We start from the raw sequence: 15,963 nt of genomic DNA, 5'->3' as shown, positions 1-15,963 counted from the left end.
GGCATGTGCTCTTTCTACACAAAGCACACCTCCAGCTTTATGACATGTTTCAAAAGGCATGCTGAGTAGAAGAACCTTTCTGGTATATTCTGTTCTTTTCCCATGTTTGCTGCCTTCCTCTAGGAGGATCAAAATGCCTGAGCAGTTTTATTTTTGTTTTTTTCCTAAGACATAAACTAGAACTTGCACAAACTGTGCTAAAAATAAGCTGTGTTTCTGCCTCCTCACTTTTTCATTCACTACTTCTCTTTTCTCCAGATATTGCCTATCGATACTGACAGCACATGTAAAGAAAAGTCCTCCAGAACTAGAAATTGCTCTCCAGAAGGTTCATGATCTTCGAGGTTTTGTATCAGGAATTCAAAAGTCTTGAAAATGGGTGGTTTGCAGGACCTTTGTGTTAAGGAAACTTAGCTGTCCAACCAAACCTGCTAGGGGGGGAAACTTCCCCATCTGACCATGCAAGAGCCACACTGGGAGTCACGTTTGGGCCATCTAAGCTGAGACCATCCCCCACAGCTACATCCCCCACATGCACAGTCAGACCAGCTCAACCTCATGTTTCGCACAGTACAGTCTCAGAGATCCTGCTTAATATAATTTAGTCTCAGTGGAATGACTAACTAACAAAATAGCAGCTCCAGCTGATGCCTCTGGAAAAGGACCCTAAACAAAGGAACCCCTAGACCTGTGAGAACTTCTAAACCTTCACAATCTACCCCTGAAAAAATCTGGAGGTTCTCAGCTCCTGCTGAGGACACTGTCTCAGTGTCTCACAGGTCTCTGTCCCCTTTGTTGTGCAATGGGTTGGCAGTTAACACTGAAGCTTTCACCACCAAGAGCTCAACCTGCAGCTCTCTGTGCAGCTGCGCCCTGAGATACTGCACGAAATGCCAAAAACCAGAAATGCACTTGAAACCAGCTGTGTGTTTAAGTACAGCAGCATATCAGCTACCATAGGCTGCTGTACATGCCCTCAGCTCACTCTTTTACCTAGGTTTGCTGGCAGATAATCCCAGGGTTGGACCTATTTTCACTTTCCAGTTGGAACTCTTAATTCTCTCATCATAGAATAGGATGTTCCTATTCTGGATTCTAGTATTTCAAACTAGCAAACTTTACCTTTATTCCATGCTGATGCTTCGAGCTCATCACAGTTGCATGCTCAGTGCTATGCTTGGGATGGTCCTTGAAGTTGCCCAGAAAAGGCAAAGTAACCCTTCTGCAAGACAGAGCAAGCTGTTAGTCTCATGGTCCCTCTCTGGTGTCAAGGGATGCTTGATGATGCATCCTTTCCTCTCAGCAGGGTTCCGCTGCTGGAGGTGTAACAGGTCATATGCTGCTTTATCTTGTTGCAGAAAGCAGCACGCCAGATGTCCAAGCTGTGAGTGCAGAAGAAGCACTGAAGTACCTGCTTTTCCTTGTGGATGTCAATGAATTGTACGATTATTCCTTGGGGACGTATGACTTTGATTTAGTCGTCATGGTGGCAGAAAAGTCTCAAAAGGTCTTGGCTTATCGTTCCTGCGAAGGAATTTATTTTTCTACTTTCTCAAAGGTTTTTTGTAGTCTGCAGATCAGCCTACATGTTTTCTTAGTAATGGCTTTCTACCTAGGCAGGATTCCAGTTTCTCAGAAGCTCTATGTGTGCTTGGGAGGATGCTGGGAAAGTGTTGTGTCTCTGCATCCTTTAGTACTTCTTGAGCACAACTTTGAAAATTTGTGTTCCAAGTGAAACGGTGCTCTTCTAAAGCAGTAGGGCAAAGTAGCTCTGGGGAAGGGAGGGATTGATATCTGAAGTGTTTTGACTCTATGCCTTCCATTCTCAGTTCTGTATTCTTGATTCTTGCTTATTTAGTGGTTTCCATTATAATAGCATGTGTCTTCATTTTAATGTGAAATCTCTGACCTGAAATGCCCATCTGCATCTTCAGAGTTTCCTAGTGTTTTAGCAAATTCTGCTGTCTGTCAGTTAGAGCACCATATTTGTGTTAAGAGGTTTTATGACCTTTGGTGCGGGGAAGTTGATCAACTTTATGGCTGTAAATTTATAGATAATGATAGATAATAAAAAACAACATTTCATATGACACATAGGCTTGAAACTTAAATGTTACCGTCCTTTAGATACTGCTGAAGTCCGTGTGGGAGCCTGGTAATTCAAGTTAGTAATTTCTGGCAAGAGTATATGCACAAATTGATTCTTTAAGATGGCTTACATTTGGGAAAAAATGCATTTTTTTAGGATATTATCATACATTTTCAATTATGGGACTGTCTGTTGGTGAAGATGAGGGCAAATAAGGACTTTAGTGGATTAGCTCAACTGCAGTTTTTATTGCTCTTTGCAGGACCCAAAAGAATACTTACCCTTCTTAAATACCCTTCGGAAAATGGAAACCAATTATCAACGATACACAATAGACAGACACTTGAAGAGATACACGAAAGCTCTTGGCCACCTCTGCAAATGTGGTAGGTGTCCTAAGGAGGATTTCTGCAGTGTAACATTTCCATTTTGGAGAGCCTTTGGGGGGAAATAACTAAAGAAAGAGAAGGATTGCACAAGATCATCTTCCCATCTGGTAATGCGTGGTGAACTTTTGCTACTAGCGCTTTTTGTGCTATAGCTTGGTGCATGAAGAGAGAAATGTTTACACCTCTGTGGTCATGAAGCACATGACGTCTTGTGTGGTTCCTGTTCAAGTGAATTGTGCCTGGTTAATATCTCTGGCAAAACCTCATGGAAGCAAATGCCTTGATTTTACAGCAGTAAAATGGGTGCTCTTCCACCCAGACGCCTCTAGTTGCTTCTTCATGTTGTGAACCCAGGCTCTCTGGGAGCCAGGAGGGCCATGTACTTTCTCTTTTATTTTTACAAGTAAATTATTTCTGCAGGTCCTGAGCACTTCTCTGAATTTCTGAACTTGGTGAAGGATCAGAACCTGTATTCTGAGGCCTTGAAGCTGTACCCCTCCAGCGCTCAGGAGTACAAGGTGCGTAAGCTTGTGACAGTGCTGTGTCAAAGCTTTATATCCCTTATGCATGTGTTTGTATCTTCTCAGCAGTTTGCATGAGGGCAGAAATGGAACTGCAGCTGCTTGTGTTCAAGTTCTGTAGGTCATTGCTATTCCAGTGTTGTCTGAGACCCTCTTCTGAGATAACAGCTGGAGTGACTCACAGCACTAAACCTGTGGGACCTGGTCATCGATGGTTGTTACTCCTTTAATCCTGTGACTCAGAGATAACCTGGAAGTCCTGTTTCTTCTGCACTATTTTGCTGTGTAACTCCTATAACCTCAAGAGGACTTCTCCCTGTTTTGACCTCTGTGTGGCTTGCAGATTCTATGGGGACAATTCATTATCCTTAAGCTATTCTGAAAAGTGCTGGAGAACTTGGACACTTTCAGATGTGCGGTTTCCAAGTTTGTAGTGTCCCTTATTGGTTTCAGTGTTACTGAAGAACTTCAGCTTGTCCAAGCCTGAGATAAAAGTGCATGTAATACAATCTAATCTAGATACTGTAAATACACACAAGCCTTTATACAAGGAGGAGTTGAATGAGAGGGGAAATGGAGAAAATCAGACTACTTGCAACACAGTGAAAGCAGAAAGGAGTCTTTACTCATGAGGGAGGTCTGTTTCTGAATGACTCATTGGGAGTGTTTTATTATTTCCCCTGGATCCTTCCAGTCAAATCCACTTGTCCCTTCTTCATGGAGATAGTGAGCTCTGAGTAGCCTGTGCCTATAGAGTTACAGGGCTTTCGTGTTCCTTTGTGTGTCAGTGTTTGTTTCCTAAAGTAGGTTGGTTCTGAGAGACATGCTAACTAAAACTGCTCATGTGGGTGGGGAGGAAGGGTCTGGTTTCCTGCAGTGCATAGTTTACACAGCATTTGGTTTGGAGAGGCAGGTGCCTCCTTATGTCACTTGCCATAGCCCTATGAAGTGTCTCCATGTGCTCTTCATGCCTAGAAACTCCTTGGAGAAGCTGGGTAAGAGGCTTTTGTTGATGGGCCCTTAATTTATACTAATGGAGGACAGCTACTCACCTTACTAATCTTTTCTTTCCCTTTTCTTTTTTTTTTTTTTTGTCCTTTTTTTTCAGGATATCAGTGATGCATATGGGGAGTACCTGATTCAGAAGCAGCTGTATGAACAGGCTGCATTGATATTTGCTCGTGCTGGCATCTTTGCAAAAGCACTTGATGCTTTTCAGAGCAGTGGCAGCTGGCAGCAAGCCCTGTGCATGGCATCACAGCTTGGTTACACAAAGGATAAGCAGTCCAGCCTGGCACGGGACATGGCAGGTATGCCTTGAAGAGATGCAAATGTGCACAGCAGAAGTGGCTGCTGTTATGTATGGTTCACTTTGATTTTTCCCATAATTCAATGGAAACCTCAGTATTCAGCAGCACTTTTCTTAAATGAGAACAAAGATCCCATGTTTCCCCAAGGGTTTGTGCATTTGCATATGACCGTTGTTTCCCAAAGGAACCAAAAGATGTTGAAGCTGAATGGGTAGGCAACCCAGGAGCTGCCAAGCAAACTGTGGCCTCAGCTGCCCAGCGCTGGCTGCATTGTTCCCTTGGAGCTGGTTGCCAAACTGTTCTTTCAAATTGCTTTGTTAGTTAACCTCAAGGAATGGACATGCACTGAAGTGTCTGACATTTCTGAGGCCTCTAGACATGGTGCAAATGCTGTGCCTATTCACCAACCTTAAAGGCTGTTGGATAATTTGGAGCTGTATCTTGTTTTCTCCTTGAAGCGAGCTAGGAACTAGGACTAGCTGGTACATTAAGCTGTGTGTTGTTCTAAGGAGAAGAAGGTAGCTAGTCACAGAATTTGTGCTCACTGGCACATGTCATACATGAGGTGTGTTGTGGACGTGGTGTATATTTCATCAAGAGAAATTTCACCTATTTCAGCAAGAGAATGGAGCCTTGTCCTGAATTCAGCCTTACTCGGAGGTGGGGTTTATGAAGGGCCACTTAACACGGGAAATACAGCTTCTGAGAGTCTAGTCTTCTGGAGTTGGATATTCCAGTATCTGCTTTCTCTGTCACTTAATGTGATTTAAATCCTTCATGCATTTAATGCTTTTCTGTGGTGCCCTTTTTAAATTACAGCTCGATTTAGCAACTGAGTACATTTCTGAGCATATAGAAATGTCACTGAGCATGTCTCAGTGAGTGGGATTTTCCTCTACTTTGTAGTTTTCTGGCACAAAATCCAGCTGTTTCTGAAAAGCTGAAACCTCACTTTTTCTTGTAGGAAAACTAGTTGAACAGAGAAAGTACGCAGAGGCAGCCATACTCCTGGAGCAGTACACTCAGGTAATGTAATCACCCTCCTGCCTGTGTCCCAGTAATGCCAAGTATCTGTCATTTAGATTCACCATCTGTGTTTTCTCTGTTATCCTGCACCACATGGATGCTGACAGCAGAACAGTCTGTGCCCTGGGCTCCCTTGAGGAGGGCAGAGCAGGCCTGGGTGATGCAGTGAGCAGGGTGGAGATAAATGCAGTGTCCCTGAGTTTTTCCCCTTGTGAAGCCGCCCACACTTTGGTATGAAAAGCTTTTGTCTAGGAAAGCTGAAACATGAGGGCTGGAATAAGGAAGAGGGAATTCCAGAGGCATTTCCCCTTAGTGTGGGAGAAGAAACATAGTTTTGCTGAGTTGGCTTGTGGTTTTTGTTTTCTTGTTGGGGTTTTTATGTCAACACCTCAAAGCAGCTGGCATAGTAGTGTTTTTCTCTCTTGACTGGGATACTGCTGCATAGAAATACCCATCTGAGTAGCTCCTATCTGAACATGTATTACTAACATCAACAGCAACCCATGGTCGCTCTTTTCTTCTAGGACTATGAGGAGGCTGTTCTCCTGCTCTTAGAAGGGGCTCTTTGGGAAGAGGCTTTGAGGCTGGTAAGACATTTCAAACCACAAGAACAGAAGTGGAAATACATCTTAAGAGTGCAAAAACAGAGGGATGTGATCTGGGTAAGATCCTTAAATAAAATTTCTCTTCTTTCCCTGATCCAGATTCACAAGTATAGTAGATTGGATATCTTAGAGACCAACTTAAAACCTGCTATTTTGGAAGGTGAGTCTGTACAAGAATCTAAGATTTCTCTGTGCTATAGAGGCTAAAGAAGCTCTTTGATGGGTCTGTGGGAAGTCACAGCACTATGTACGTATCACCATTCCAGTACTGGAAGGTGTATGGCTGGATACTTTGCATCCACCTAATTGATGCTGCTCAGTTAGCTGCACTTGGCTGTCCTCAGTGCATCTTGAAGCCCTGCAGTGTCATGGGATCTTTTCAGCTTAGTCAGGCTCCTTTGGAGCTTTTCCAGACCTCACAGTCAAAAGCTGCAAAAGTGTCTGTGTCTGCATGTCCATGATGAAGCAAGACAGTCCTTGTTCAGAGCACATGTAGCAGCAGAGCTGTGGACCAGAAAAATGTCCACCTGTCCTGTAAGCTATGATGAGTAGCTTTTGGAAATAAAAAAATATTTGATAGCTTTATTCTCCCTTCCACAAATAATGTTTCATTACTATTCCTTGTTCTTTCTTTTCATGCTTTATGAGCTGAGAGGGTTTTTTTTCTGCGCTTGTTGAAGGACTGTGCTTGTGTAAAAAATGCTTTTGTGTTTCTCTTGCACAAATGTTTATGTTTTGATTTTCTTGATGATCAGCTCAGAAGAGTCAGCTGATCTTCCTAGATTCCCAGAAAACAGCATTTCTTCGCCATAAAAGTCGCCTGCAAGTGGTGCGAGAGCTGAAGGGGAAGGCCTGTGAGAACCTGCAGGGTTAGTATTGAAGTGCATATGACTTTCTCCTGCATAAATAACTGTGATCATGTTTTCTTTGGTTTCTGTTTGCTCTGATGAAGCTGTGCTCTCCTTTAGGTTCAATGGGATCTACAGCAGTAAAACAGCACCTTTCTCAACCCCTCCTCACTCCGTGAGTGTAGTTACTCTGTATTTTCAGCTCTTCCTTGGGTCACAGCATTCATGCAATGAAAATGCACCTGTAAGCTCTTCAAAATGACAGAGCATTGTCTCCATAATGCCATCTTGGCTGTGTGAGACAATGCTCAGAATGTCCTTCGTGCCAAGTACCTATAAACATATTCACCTGCCAGCTTACACAGGCTCAAGGAATTCCTCTGAAAACAGATTGCTTTGTCCTAGTCCAGACCTGCTGCACTGAGATTGTCATCCCTCTGATTGTGCTGTTCAATATCATGATCCCCACCAGGGCAGAGGAGTGGTGCTGTTCTCATAATTACTGTTTCTTCCTGTGTGCTGGCTCAGGGGAGTTGGGAGCTATAAGTTTCCAGAACACCAGCAGGTAGAATGCATCTGCCCAGCAAGCTATACAGATCAATCAGAAAGCTTGAAATAATTCTGACCTTTTTCCATACTGTGACAGTTGTTACCATGTTTTGCAGATTATGAAGTGCCAAATTGCCCAGAATTGGAGCTTTTCTCTGAAACCAGCAGTGTTGTGACAGCCAGTGACATGAACAGCAAATACTCACACAGCAATTCAAGAATATCAGCGTAGGTATCTGCCATCAATCAGGGAGTGACTTTTTTGGCATCAGCATTCAGGTGGTCAGCTTGCTCATACTTGACATGCTCCTCCTTGCAGCTGTGTGTGCCTTGGTGCTGCTTTAATTACAGGCATTTCATGGTTATTTTAACTCTCATTAGAAGGGAAAGAGCAGAAAAAGCCAGAAGCTACTAGTGCAACAGGAACTGGGTGCCTGGCAGAGGAGCTGAAACTCTGGGAGGGTTCTGGCTCCATGGGTGTTGGGCATATGGCCAGAATAGCTGGTTGTAGAAAGCTAGACACAGAGTACAGGCAGAGCCTCTCAAATATTAACAGCTTGTGCACATATCTTGTGTTCTTTGGCCCAGGTTTCACACTTGGTGTGTGGGAGTTGCTACTAAATCTCATACCAATGTCTTCCCAAAGTGGTTGTGTGCATTGTTTTTGAGGGCTTTCAAGAACATGAGCTGCACTGTGGGGTGTGGTGTGTAACAGGCTGGTGTAATCTGTGGGACCACTTCTGAATTCCCTGGTTGAATTGTGGAAAAATACAGTTGTGGAAAAAATGTGGACTTTTTAGACACTTTTTTTTTTTTTTTTGTGGACCAGATGTAAACAGGAGAGTGCAGCCTTAGTATTCAGTGTCAGAGTGTGAAGATCACTTGGGAACATTACGCAAGTAGGCCTTGTCTATTAATGAAGTTGCTTTCTTGTGATCATGGGTAGGAGCTGAGCAGGCTCTGGAAAAGGCAAAAATTAAAATGTTCACAGCGAAGCACAGACCTTGGCCAGCAGTGTTTTAAGTGGATCTCAGCTTTGCCTGATAATGACTACTGCTTTGTGCTTGGATTAGCTCCTGCTTTGTGTTGTAGACATGCTTTAACCTTGCTGGAACATGGAGCAGTCCTTTTTGGAGCAGAGAAACAGCCTGACTCCTGTCTTGTGTTCCAGATCACTAAGGACATTGGTTGAGTAGCACTGAAAACATTGTCACAGCACCTAAGGTTACATGCAGTCCTCCATCAGCTGGAGGAAGCAAGGACTTGAGTGACAAGTTTCATGTACACTGCTGATGTTCCTTCAGACTTAACCCTGCTAACAGCTAATCCTGTTGTGCACACTGTAACTGAACATGCTCTTTTCAGGCGATCCTCAAAGAACCGACGCAAGGCGGAGCGTAAGAGATACAGCCTGAAGGAGGGGAGTCCTTTTGAGGATATTGCCCTTCTGGAAGTCCTGGGAGAGAGTGTTCGTGCTGTTGAGACTGTGAAAGGTAGGACAATTGGTGATCTTAATCCATGCTGCAGCTTGAGAAGATGAGGACAGCTTAGGTGGTGTGCCCACTCTTGTTCTTACTGTATACGCTGGGGAGAAAAGCTTCCTGTTCCACGTGTGTTGGACCTTGGTTTAGTCAACCTGCCTCTGTGCTCAAAATAGCATGACCTCTCTGCATCTGAAGTTGGGAACAGAGAAAAGAAACCTTTTCAGTGGCACTACAGATTTATCTTGTTTTTGTTCTCAGACACTGTAAGGGAACAGAACCAGTTCTGAATTGCTGCTCTCCTTCCTGTGCTGATAGCAAAGAAATGCAGCTGTTGATTTATTATATCTGTCTTGATTGCTATTTATTGCTTCTGTTCCCACCTGCAGGAGAGATACACATCCTTCTGAAGCAGCTTGTGCTCTTTGGTTATGATGAGCAAGCTGGGGCACTGCAGAAAGTCCTGGAAGAGGTTTTGCAGTTGATGGAGACCTCAGTCTCAGAAATCTGGACTTCAGACCTGCAACAGAGCTCTGTCAGCCTGGTCTGTGCTCATCCACAATACCTGTCACACTCACTAGACAGTATCAAGTGTTTAGCTGTACTTTGCATTCTCCAGCAGACAGCCTAGAATCCTTCCATGGCTTTCAAAATCTGGGGCTTTTTTCTGTTAGAGGTTTAGTAGATATTCTGGACAGGACCTGCCAAATCAGTACACTCTAGATGGATACAATATGTATAACCTACTGTGTTCCCTGCACTGAATGCCACATTGGATGTGATGAGGTCTTCTGAGGCTTGAGTTGTCTTGTCCTAGTGGTGACTTGTTTTTGTAAGCTCCATCTTAAGCAATTTATAGAATATGGAAACACTCCCTTCTTTTCTAGACTTAATGGTAGAAGTGTACTAGAGCAGTTGTTGTCCATCCTGGTCTTGTGAAGTGAAAAGCTACTGGATTAGTCAATTTAGTGTGAACCATGTATCGTAAGGAGTAAATTACAAAAGGAAGGGTTATGTCAGACTTCTAAGCTTCAGCTTGATGCAAAATAAGGAAATCGTAAGGGCTTTAGTTAGTTAGTTCCCTTCCAGAGTAAAAAAGTCTTTGTTTCTAGTAAGTGGTTTCTGAATATTTATGGTGAACACAACGTATCTTCTCCCTAACTGCTGATTAGCAGGACTTTTAAAGACAGATTAAAATTGTTCTGTTTGACAGGGAACAGAGAGTCCCAAATTAACTTTAAATATTGATGGTGCTGTAATGAAATCAGTCCTGCTGAATCATGACATTTATGGTGCTGTGAAGAAGCTGGATAAGAGTTCTGTGTTCCAAAAAGCTGTGTGAAAACAGTTCTGTCTTGCTGCCTCTGTGTTAACTTTTCTGAGACATTACTGGGCTTTGATCACACTGATCACTCTTTGATCCTGTTCACTTTGTACTGTGAGATCTCCTAGTTTTGGACAATAATAGGAGAGTTTCCTTTGAGAGTATCTCTGCTTGTGCTTTGCTTTGTTCAGGTTGAAACATGGCTATTTCTTTTTACAGGTCTTGGGACCCAATTCAACTGCAAACAGCATTATGGCTGCCTATCAGCAAAAGAGGATGGTGCCTCCAGTTGTACAAGGTTAGTTGAGGCTCTGAGTTAAGTTTGGGTGTGAAATGTCAGGGAGGTTAGTGGGCTTGGAGTTTCTCCAAGTACTGCTACCTGCCATGAGTTGTATCAGTTTCTCAGCTGTGGTGGTTCCTTGCTTTTCCTTATGGTGTACCACCCTGGCTTGTGGCAAGTGAGCAGCTTTCTTAATAAAGTTGATTTTGCTCTGAATTTGTGTGCTAAAACTGTCTCAGTTCAAAACTGTCTCCTGTGCTAAAATATCTCAACTGCTGCTGGGTTCTGTGTGTAATGTCAGTCTGTTGTGAGGGAATTGAAAATAGTATTTCCTAAGGAATGTGTTAAATAATTCTTCTTGTAACTTACCTGATGAATTTTTCTCTCTGGCTTTGGCAGTCAGGCCTGGCTCTTCACCAGACCAGGCTACAATCTGTCGTGTCACTTTGCCGTCTTAAAGTCCTTGCAGTGAATACAAAATTAGGGCTGAGAAACCTAGCAAAAGGTGGTCCCAACTCCCCAGTCTTCTGTTTTCCCGCTAGTCCTATGTAGGAGACACTTCCTGGGGACGGTCAGAGACACGGCAAAGACCTCTATAATCGAGTTAGGTGTTAGAAGTTTATTTCAGGGCGTGGGGTAGAGAGAGAGAGAGAGCCTACTATGAGCCAACAGATAGAGCTCAAAGTGGGCTCAGGGAGAGCAATACAAAAGAGGGTAAGATACGAATACATGAGTTTAAGACTTAAGATTTCTACGAAAGAGAGTTACAGAACATAACAGAAGTGAGAGAGCCGGAAAAAGAGACCGAGCTCTTCTATACCACTGCTTATATAACCTATACCTTTGAATATTCTATTCCTTTACTAACCAATCTTTCTAAGTATACTAATATAGTAACATTTGTGTACAACCTATAGAAATCGCTATTTTTGCATATTTTTAGTTATCTCAGGGTCCTTCAGACCTTTCCTTATAAGGCTGGGATGAGGGGTCTCAGCTTGGTTTTATTGCAGGAAGGAATGTGTTCTGGCATACCAGCCCGGTTTCTTTGAATTATTCAAACCGTGCTATCATTTGTATTTCTTCCTTAGCCTTTCTGGCTACAAAGTCATATTTATAATTTCTTTCTAATTCTACCTTCCCAACAGTCCTACATCCTCTTTCCCTGCTAGCCCTGAAATTGTGTGGGGAAATCCTCTGTTGAATCTATAGATGTGACCTGTCTAACCAAAAAGAGCCAGCTCACTCTGGTGCATGATGGGCCAGTGACACATGAATGAATGGAGTTCTGCTTAGTGCCACTAATGGTTGTGGCTTTGTGCCTGTGCCTCCTTGTTCTGAACAGTAACACTTAATGATTGGACAGGGACTTGGTGTGCCCAGAGGTTTCCTGGTGACAGCAGGTTTTCTGAGGACACTCTCCTGTGCAGCCTGGTGATCAGTCATCATAGGGAAATGGTAGATATCTGTAGGAGAACATTTTAACAGAGCAAGGGCATGATATTTTAGTCAAAGCCTGTCTGCACAGCCCAGCTTTCAACCCAGACAACATTTCCAAAGACAGTGTCCTTGGGACTTTCCTGCAGCAGCAAGAATGAGGAAAAACAATGATGATGTGTACAAGAAATGATAAACGAAATGTATTAGCCAACAGTAGCTTGTTAAGCCGCACACACTCTGTGACCTATGAGAGTGTGCTAAAGATAGAAATAAAGTGAAGTTCACTTTTACCTCCATGAGGACTCCATGAATATTCTGAGTGGTTTTCCATTAGATATCAAGAGATTTCTCAGCATCCTTTGATTTAAGAAAAGTGAACAAAGTAGTTGACAGCTCTTGAAGAAACTATATTGCTGTTACCCCCTGTTCTGACGCTTGTTCCATTTGCCTTTCAGATCCAGAAGTACTGACTCCACCGAAATTCAATAAAAATCTACAGTGGAAACTGCATCTTCTCCAGTAACCAGAAGCCAAGGAATTCCTCTGGACTCTGAACTCTAAACTTTTCACATAATTTCATTATATCTTTGCAGAAGCCGTTGCTGTTCTGGTGTTTCTGATACACTGTTCTTAGGGCTGTGCGAGTGAAGGGTCCCTCTGCCTGGTGCAGCTGTGACTGGGACCCGTTTGGTGTCACGCTTATGGGCACAGCCACTCACATCCACTGCAGAGGTGGCTTGTGAGGCTGGGGAGCAAAAGGTTACGCAGCTCTGAAAGCTCCTACCACTATTCCCCCGTCTGGATGAAGCAATCCCACCAGTATTGGATGGGTTATCTTCTCTGCCATCCCTTCCTCGCAGAGTTGATACCTGCCATGATGACAGGGCACATTTTAAGCACTTCAGCCTGCTTTAGAGAGCTTGCCTGTAAGACTGTAGCAATAGCAAATGGCTGTAGTTGCTGAACAAATTTTGTGTTTTCTCTGCTGAAGCTGGGTGTTGCTGATACCAGATTTTCATCATTGCTTTGTTACATCAGAGTGAATCCTGCAGTGCCAACAGCCATTGCTGTATTGAAACTGGGCCCATTCACACCAGGGAGGGCTTGGACAGAGGAAAACATGAATAAAAGCAGGGTGGTGGCATTGTCACGCTCTGCTGGGTAATACCACCCTAATTATCTGAGATCAAAGATAGTCTAACGCTGCTTTATGACACTGACAGATCAGCAGGTGTTCCCTGGTAATGCTGTGCACTATTGCAGAACTGTGTCATCTGGAAACTGGTCTTGTGCTGAGAATTAGGTTTTACCCCAGAATACTTCTGCGATCTGGTGCGAGAAATAACAGCAGCAGTTCTGGGAGCAGAGGGAGAGACAAGGCTGGAAACCTTTTCATTGGTAGCATCCCCTTCCTGGTTAATTTTGGCCTGGTAGCTGCAGTGTTCAGGCCATTTCTGCTGGGTGCTGCAGAAAAACACTGCTCAAACAAGGGGCTTTACTGTATGTTGGGGGTGTTTAATGGCATGGCAGCAAGCTGTGTTCCGACTGCACAGCATGACCATGTCCAGTGCTGCAGGTCACTCCTCTTGTGTGGCAAGAACTCCATTGAACTGGGGTGGCCATGTGGTCTTGCACCATGTTGTGCTGTCTTGGGCTTGCTGGAGGGGAGTGGTAAAAGCCTTTTGTCAGTCTGAAGCATTGGAGCACATCTTGTTTCCACTTGTTCTGAGTTGCATGGCCTGTTCTGGGTTCTGTGGGGACGACTTAAACTTGTTGTCAAGTACTGTGACTACACTTGAAAGAGATTCTCCAAGACTAAATAAAGCGTTTTGAGATGGCAAAACACATGAAAGACTTTCCAGGGCAAGACTGTTTCAAAAGATCAGGTCTTCAAAATGGTAGCAGAGCAAAGTCTATGGTGCAATACAGAAGCTTTCTACTAGATCTGGAGAAAGGGTTGATGAGGGAGTCTGTGCTCCTTTGCAGAGCACTCTGGCCCTGCAACTGAAATGTGACACACCAGTAATTCCTGACATTCCTAAATCTGATGCCAGGAAACGCTGAGGTCTTACACAACTTAATCTGTTGTCTAGAAAGAGAACACAAGAAAAGGTAAAATTGCTACTGGCTTACTGAGCATTCATGCTTGTGCCAAAGTATGTGTATGATTTCTTTTGCTTTTCCATCATGGTGATGGTGAAAGCCAAAGACTCTTTTGTGTTAGGTGTGCTTTCTTGTTCTCCCATCACGGCAAAACCCTTTTAAATCTGCCATCCAAGTGAAAGACCAGTCTTCTAAATCATTCATCACTGAATTCTTACTGTCTTCCCCTACACCTTTCCTTCCCTAGTGTACTTGGAGTAAGGAGCAGTAGAGCTGGGAGCAGCACCCAGTGTCAGTGAGTCTTGAGGGTGGATGCCCTGCTTACTACTTCTGCAGTTGCTGAACCTTAGTTTCTTAGCAGCAGCTAGGAGTCAGCTTTCCCTTGATTTCTGCTGGCATGTTCTTTTGCTTCCTTAATGATGCATGTAATCTTGAAATATACTCAGCTTCAGTTACTGGCATTACAGACACATTGAATTTGCTCTTTTGAATTCTGTGGAGGCTCCTACAATAACCAGCAATGGAAGTAAGCCATTAATGCAGAAATATGGAGTTAACTTTAAAGATATCTCAAACTCTGAGCAAATGTGGCTGTATGGAAGTCTGTTTCCCTTATTAGGTATTTCTCGCCTCTCTGCTGATTAGCTTCATTAAACACAAAAGGAAAAGAAATCCCATCAAGTTCAGTAGGAACTTTCACGAACAGTAACACAAACAGTGTGGTTCATTGGAGCAATAGATTATAGGTTCTTAGATAGCCAGTGATAAACGCACCTGCAATATACAGTTGTACAGTGCTGCGTACAAGTGTTCCTGGGTATACTCCAATGGAGTCAGAGTCACAGATCTTTCCAAAGAGGCATCCCTGCTCTGGGGAAGACCCTGGACTTGTCTGCAAGGTGGTCATGTTCTCATCCTCTGCCTTGAAGGCTTTCCGAGAATAAATGTATTCTTTTTGGGAGAAGCAGAGATGAGATTACAGTCAAATATTCTGTAACTGCAGTAGTAAATGGAGAGGAGGGGGAAAGAACCACTTTCTGTGTCAATGAGTATTGAGAATTGCAATGAGAGGACAAAGGATGGAACACAACACTTGCACCACTCTCTTTTCCACCTGGATGGCTGCAGAGGCAAGGGCCATCTGGCCCTCCACCTGGTAACCTGTCATCCATCACCTACCATCAGCCCATGTTAATCCTCTCACCACATTTCTTGTGGCACATCTCATGGAAGGTCCTTTACCACGTTTTTCTTGGCTTTAGGCCTCGTTCCTATAACAGTATTGCAGAATACAGCTCCAGATGAGATCTAATTACAGCCAGGGGTGGAAGGAAGATGCTTTATCATCACTGGCTGATGAGGATTAAGATTATGCTGCTGTTTTTAGGCTTTCTTCCAACAAAGATGTCGTATTGGTTGCTCACAGTCTCCCGTATGGACTTACCAGGTGTAAATGAAAGATTGGAGGAAGGCTGTGGGTCCCCTGCAAAGGCACACATGAAGTAACTTGTGACAGTGTCTGCATTTCCTGCCTTGGTTTCCTTCATGGCCTTGAGGCTACCCCTATAGGCAGCTGCCCCTGGCTGCCCCTTGTTGGCTTCAGAGAGCTTGTACACTCTGCTGCCTTCCTGCAGACCTTTCCCATACAGTGGTGACCTCACAGCGAGTGCTGGACCTGCAGCCATCCCTCCCCCTGGGGTTAGCCCTGGTGGCAGTGGTTCTCCCAGTGATGCCACTGATTTACAACATCATACACAGGCTTGTCCTTCTCAATTGTGCTCCACATTTGAGTGTGTGGCAACTGTGCCTCAGCTGCACTCTGTTCCCATACAGATGGATTGCATGTGTTTATGCTTCACTCTGACCTGCCCTAAGAGGTACTAAAACCAAAACTCCACCCCGATGTGGTGGGCCATGAGCACTGCATTTCACTGTGAAGAAGCATGGCTTCCCTCTCTGGCCTATGTCTGCCATTAGGAAGACCACAGCCCTCCAGCA

The 15,963-nt window shown here is 43.9% G+C and overlaps 1 protein-coding gene across 2 annotated transcripts in view; it reads left to right on the top strand.

Moving 5' to 3' along the window:
- ELP1 (elongator complex protein 1) overlaps positions 1-13,714 on the top strand; it is a 33,544-nt gene extending 19,830 nt beyond the window's left edge. Inside the window, exons 23-36 of one of the 2 annotated variants that reach the window (XM_015653234.2) lie at positions 259-344; positions 1,359-1,507; positions 2,352-2,475; positions 2,899-2,996; positions 4,108-4,309; positions 5,274-5,335; positions 5,860-5,922; positions 6,040-6,100; positions 6,696-6,809; positions 7,454-7,565; positions 8,703-8,830; positions 9,208-9,362; positions 10,362-10,440; positions 12,318-13,714. In XM_015653234.2, coding sequence (XP_015508720.1) covers positions 259-344; positions 1,359-1,507; positions 2,352-2,475; positions 2,899-2,996; positions 4,108-4,309; positions 5,274-5,335; positions 5,860-5,922; positions 6,040-6,100; positions 6,696-6,809; positions 7,454-7,565; positions 8,703-8,830; positions 9,208-9,362; positions 10,362-10,440; positions 12,318-12,385 — 1,501 coding nt within the window. In that variant the 3' untranslated portion in view covers positions 12,386-13,714. The other variant, XM_015653235.3, reaches the window with a different exon arrangement.
- Positions 13,715-15,963: the final 2,249 nt, after the last annotated feature.

The sequence above is a fragment of the Parus major genome, chromosome Z (assembly GCF_001522545.3).
Source record: "Parus major isolate Abel chromosome Z, Parus_major1.1, whole genome shotgun sequence".
Taxonomy (NCBI): Eukaryota; Metazoa; Chordata; class Aves; order Passeriformes; family Paridae; genus Parus; species Parus major.
Note: the sequence above shows the minus strand (reverse complement) of the source record. Positions and strands in the feature narration are given on the sequence as shown.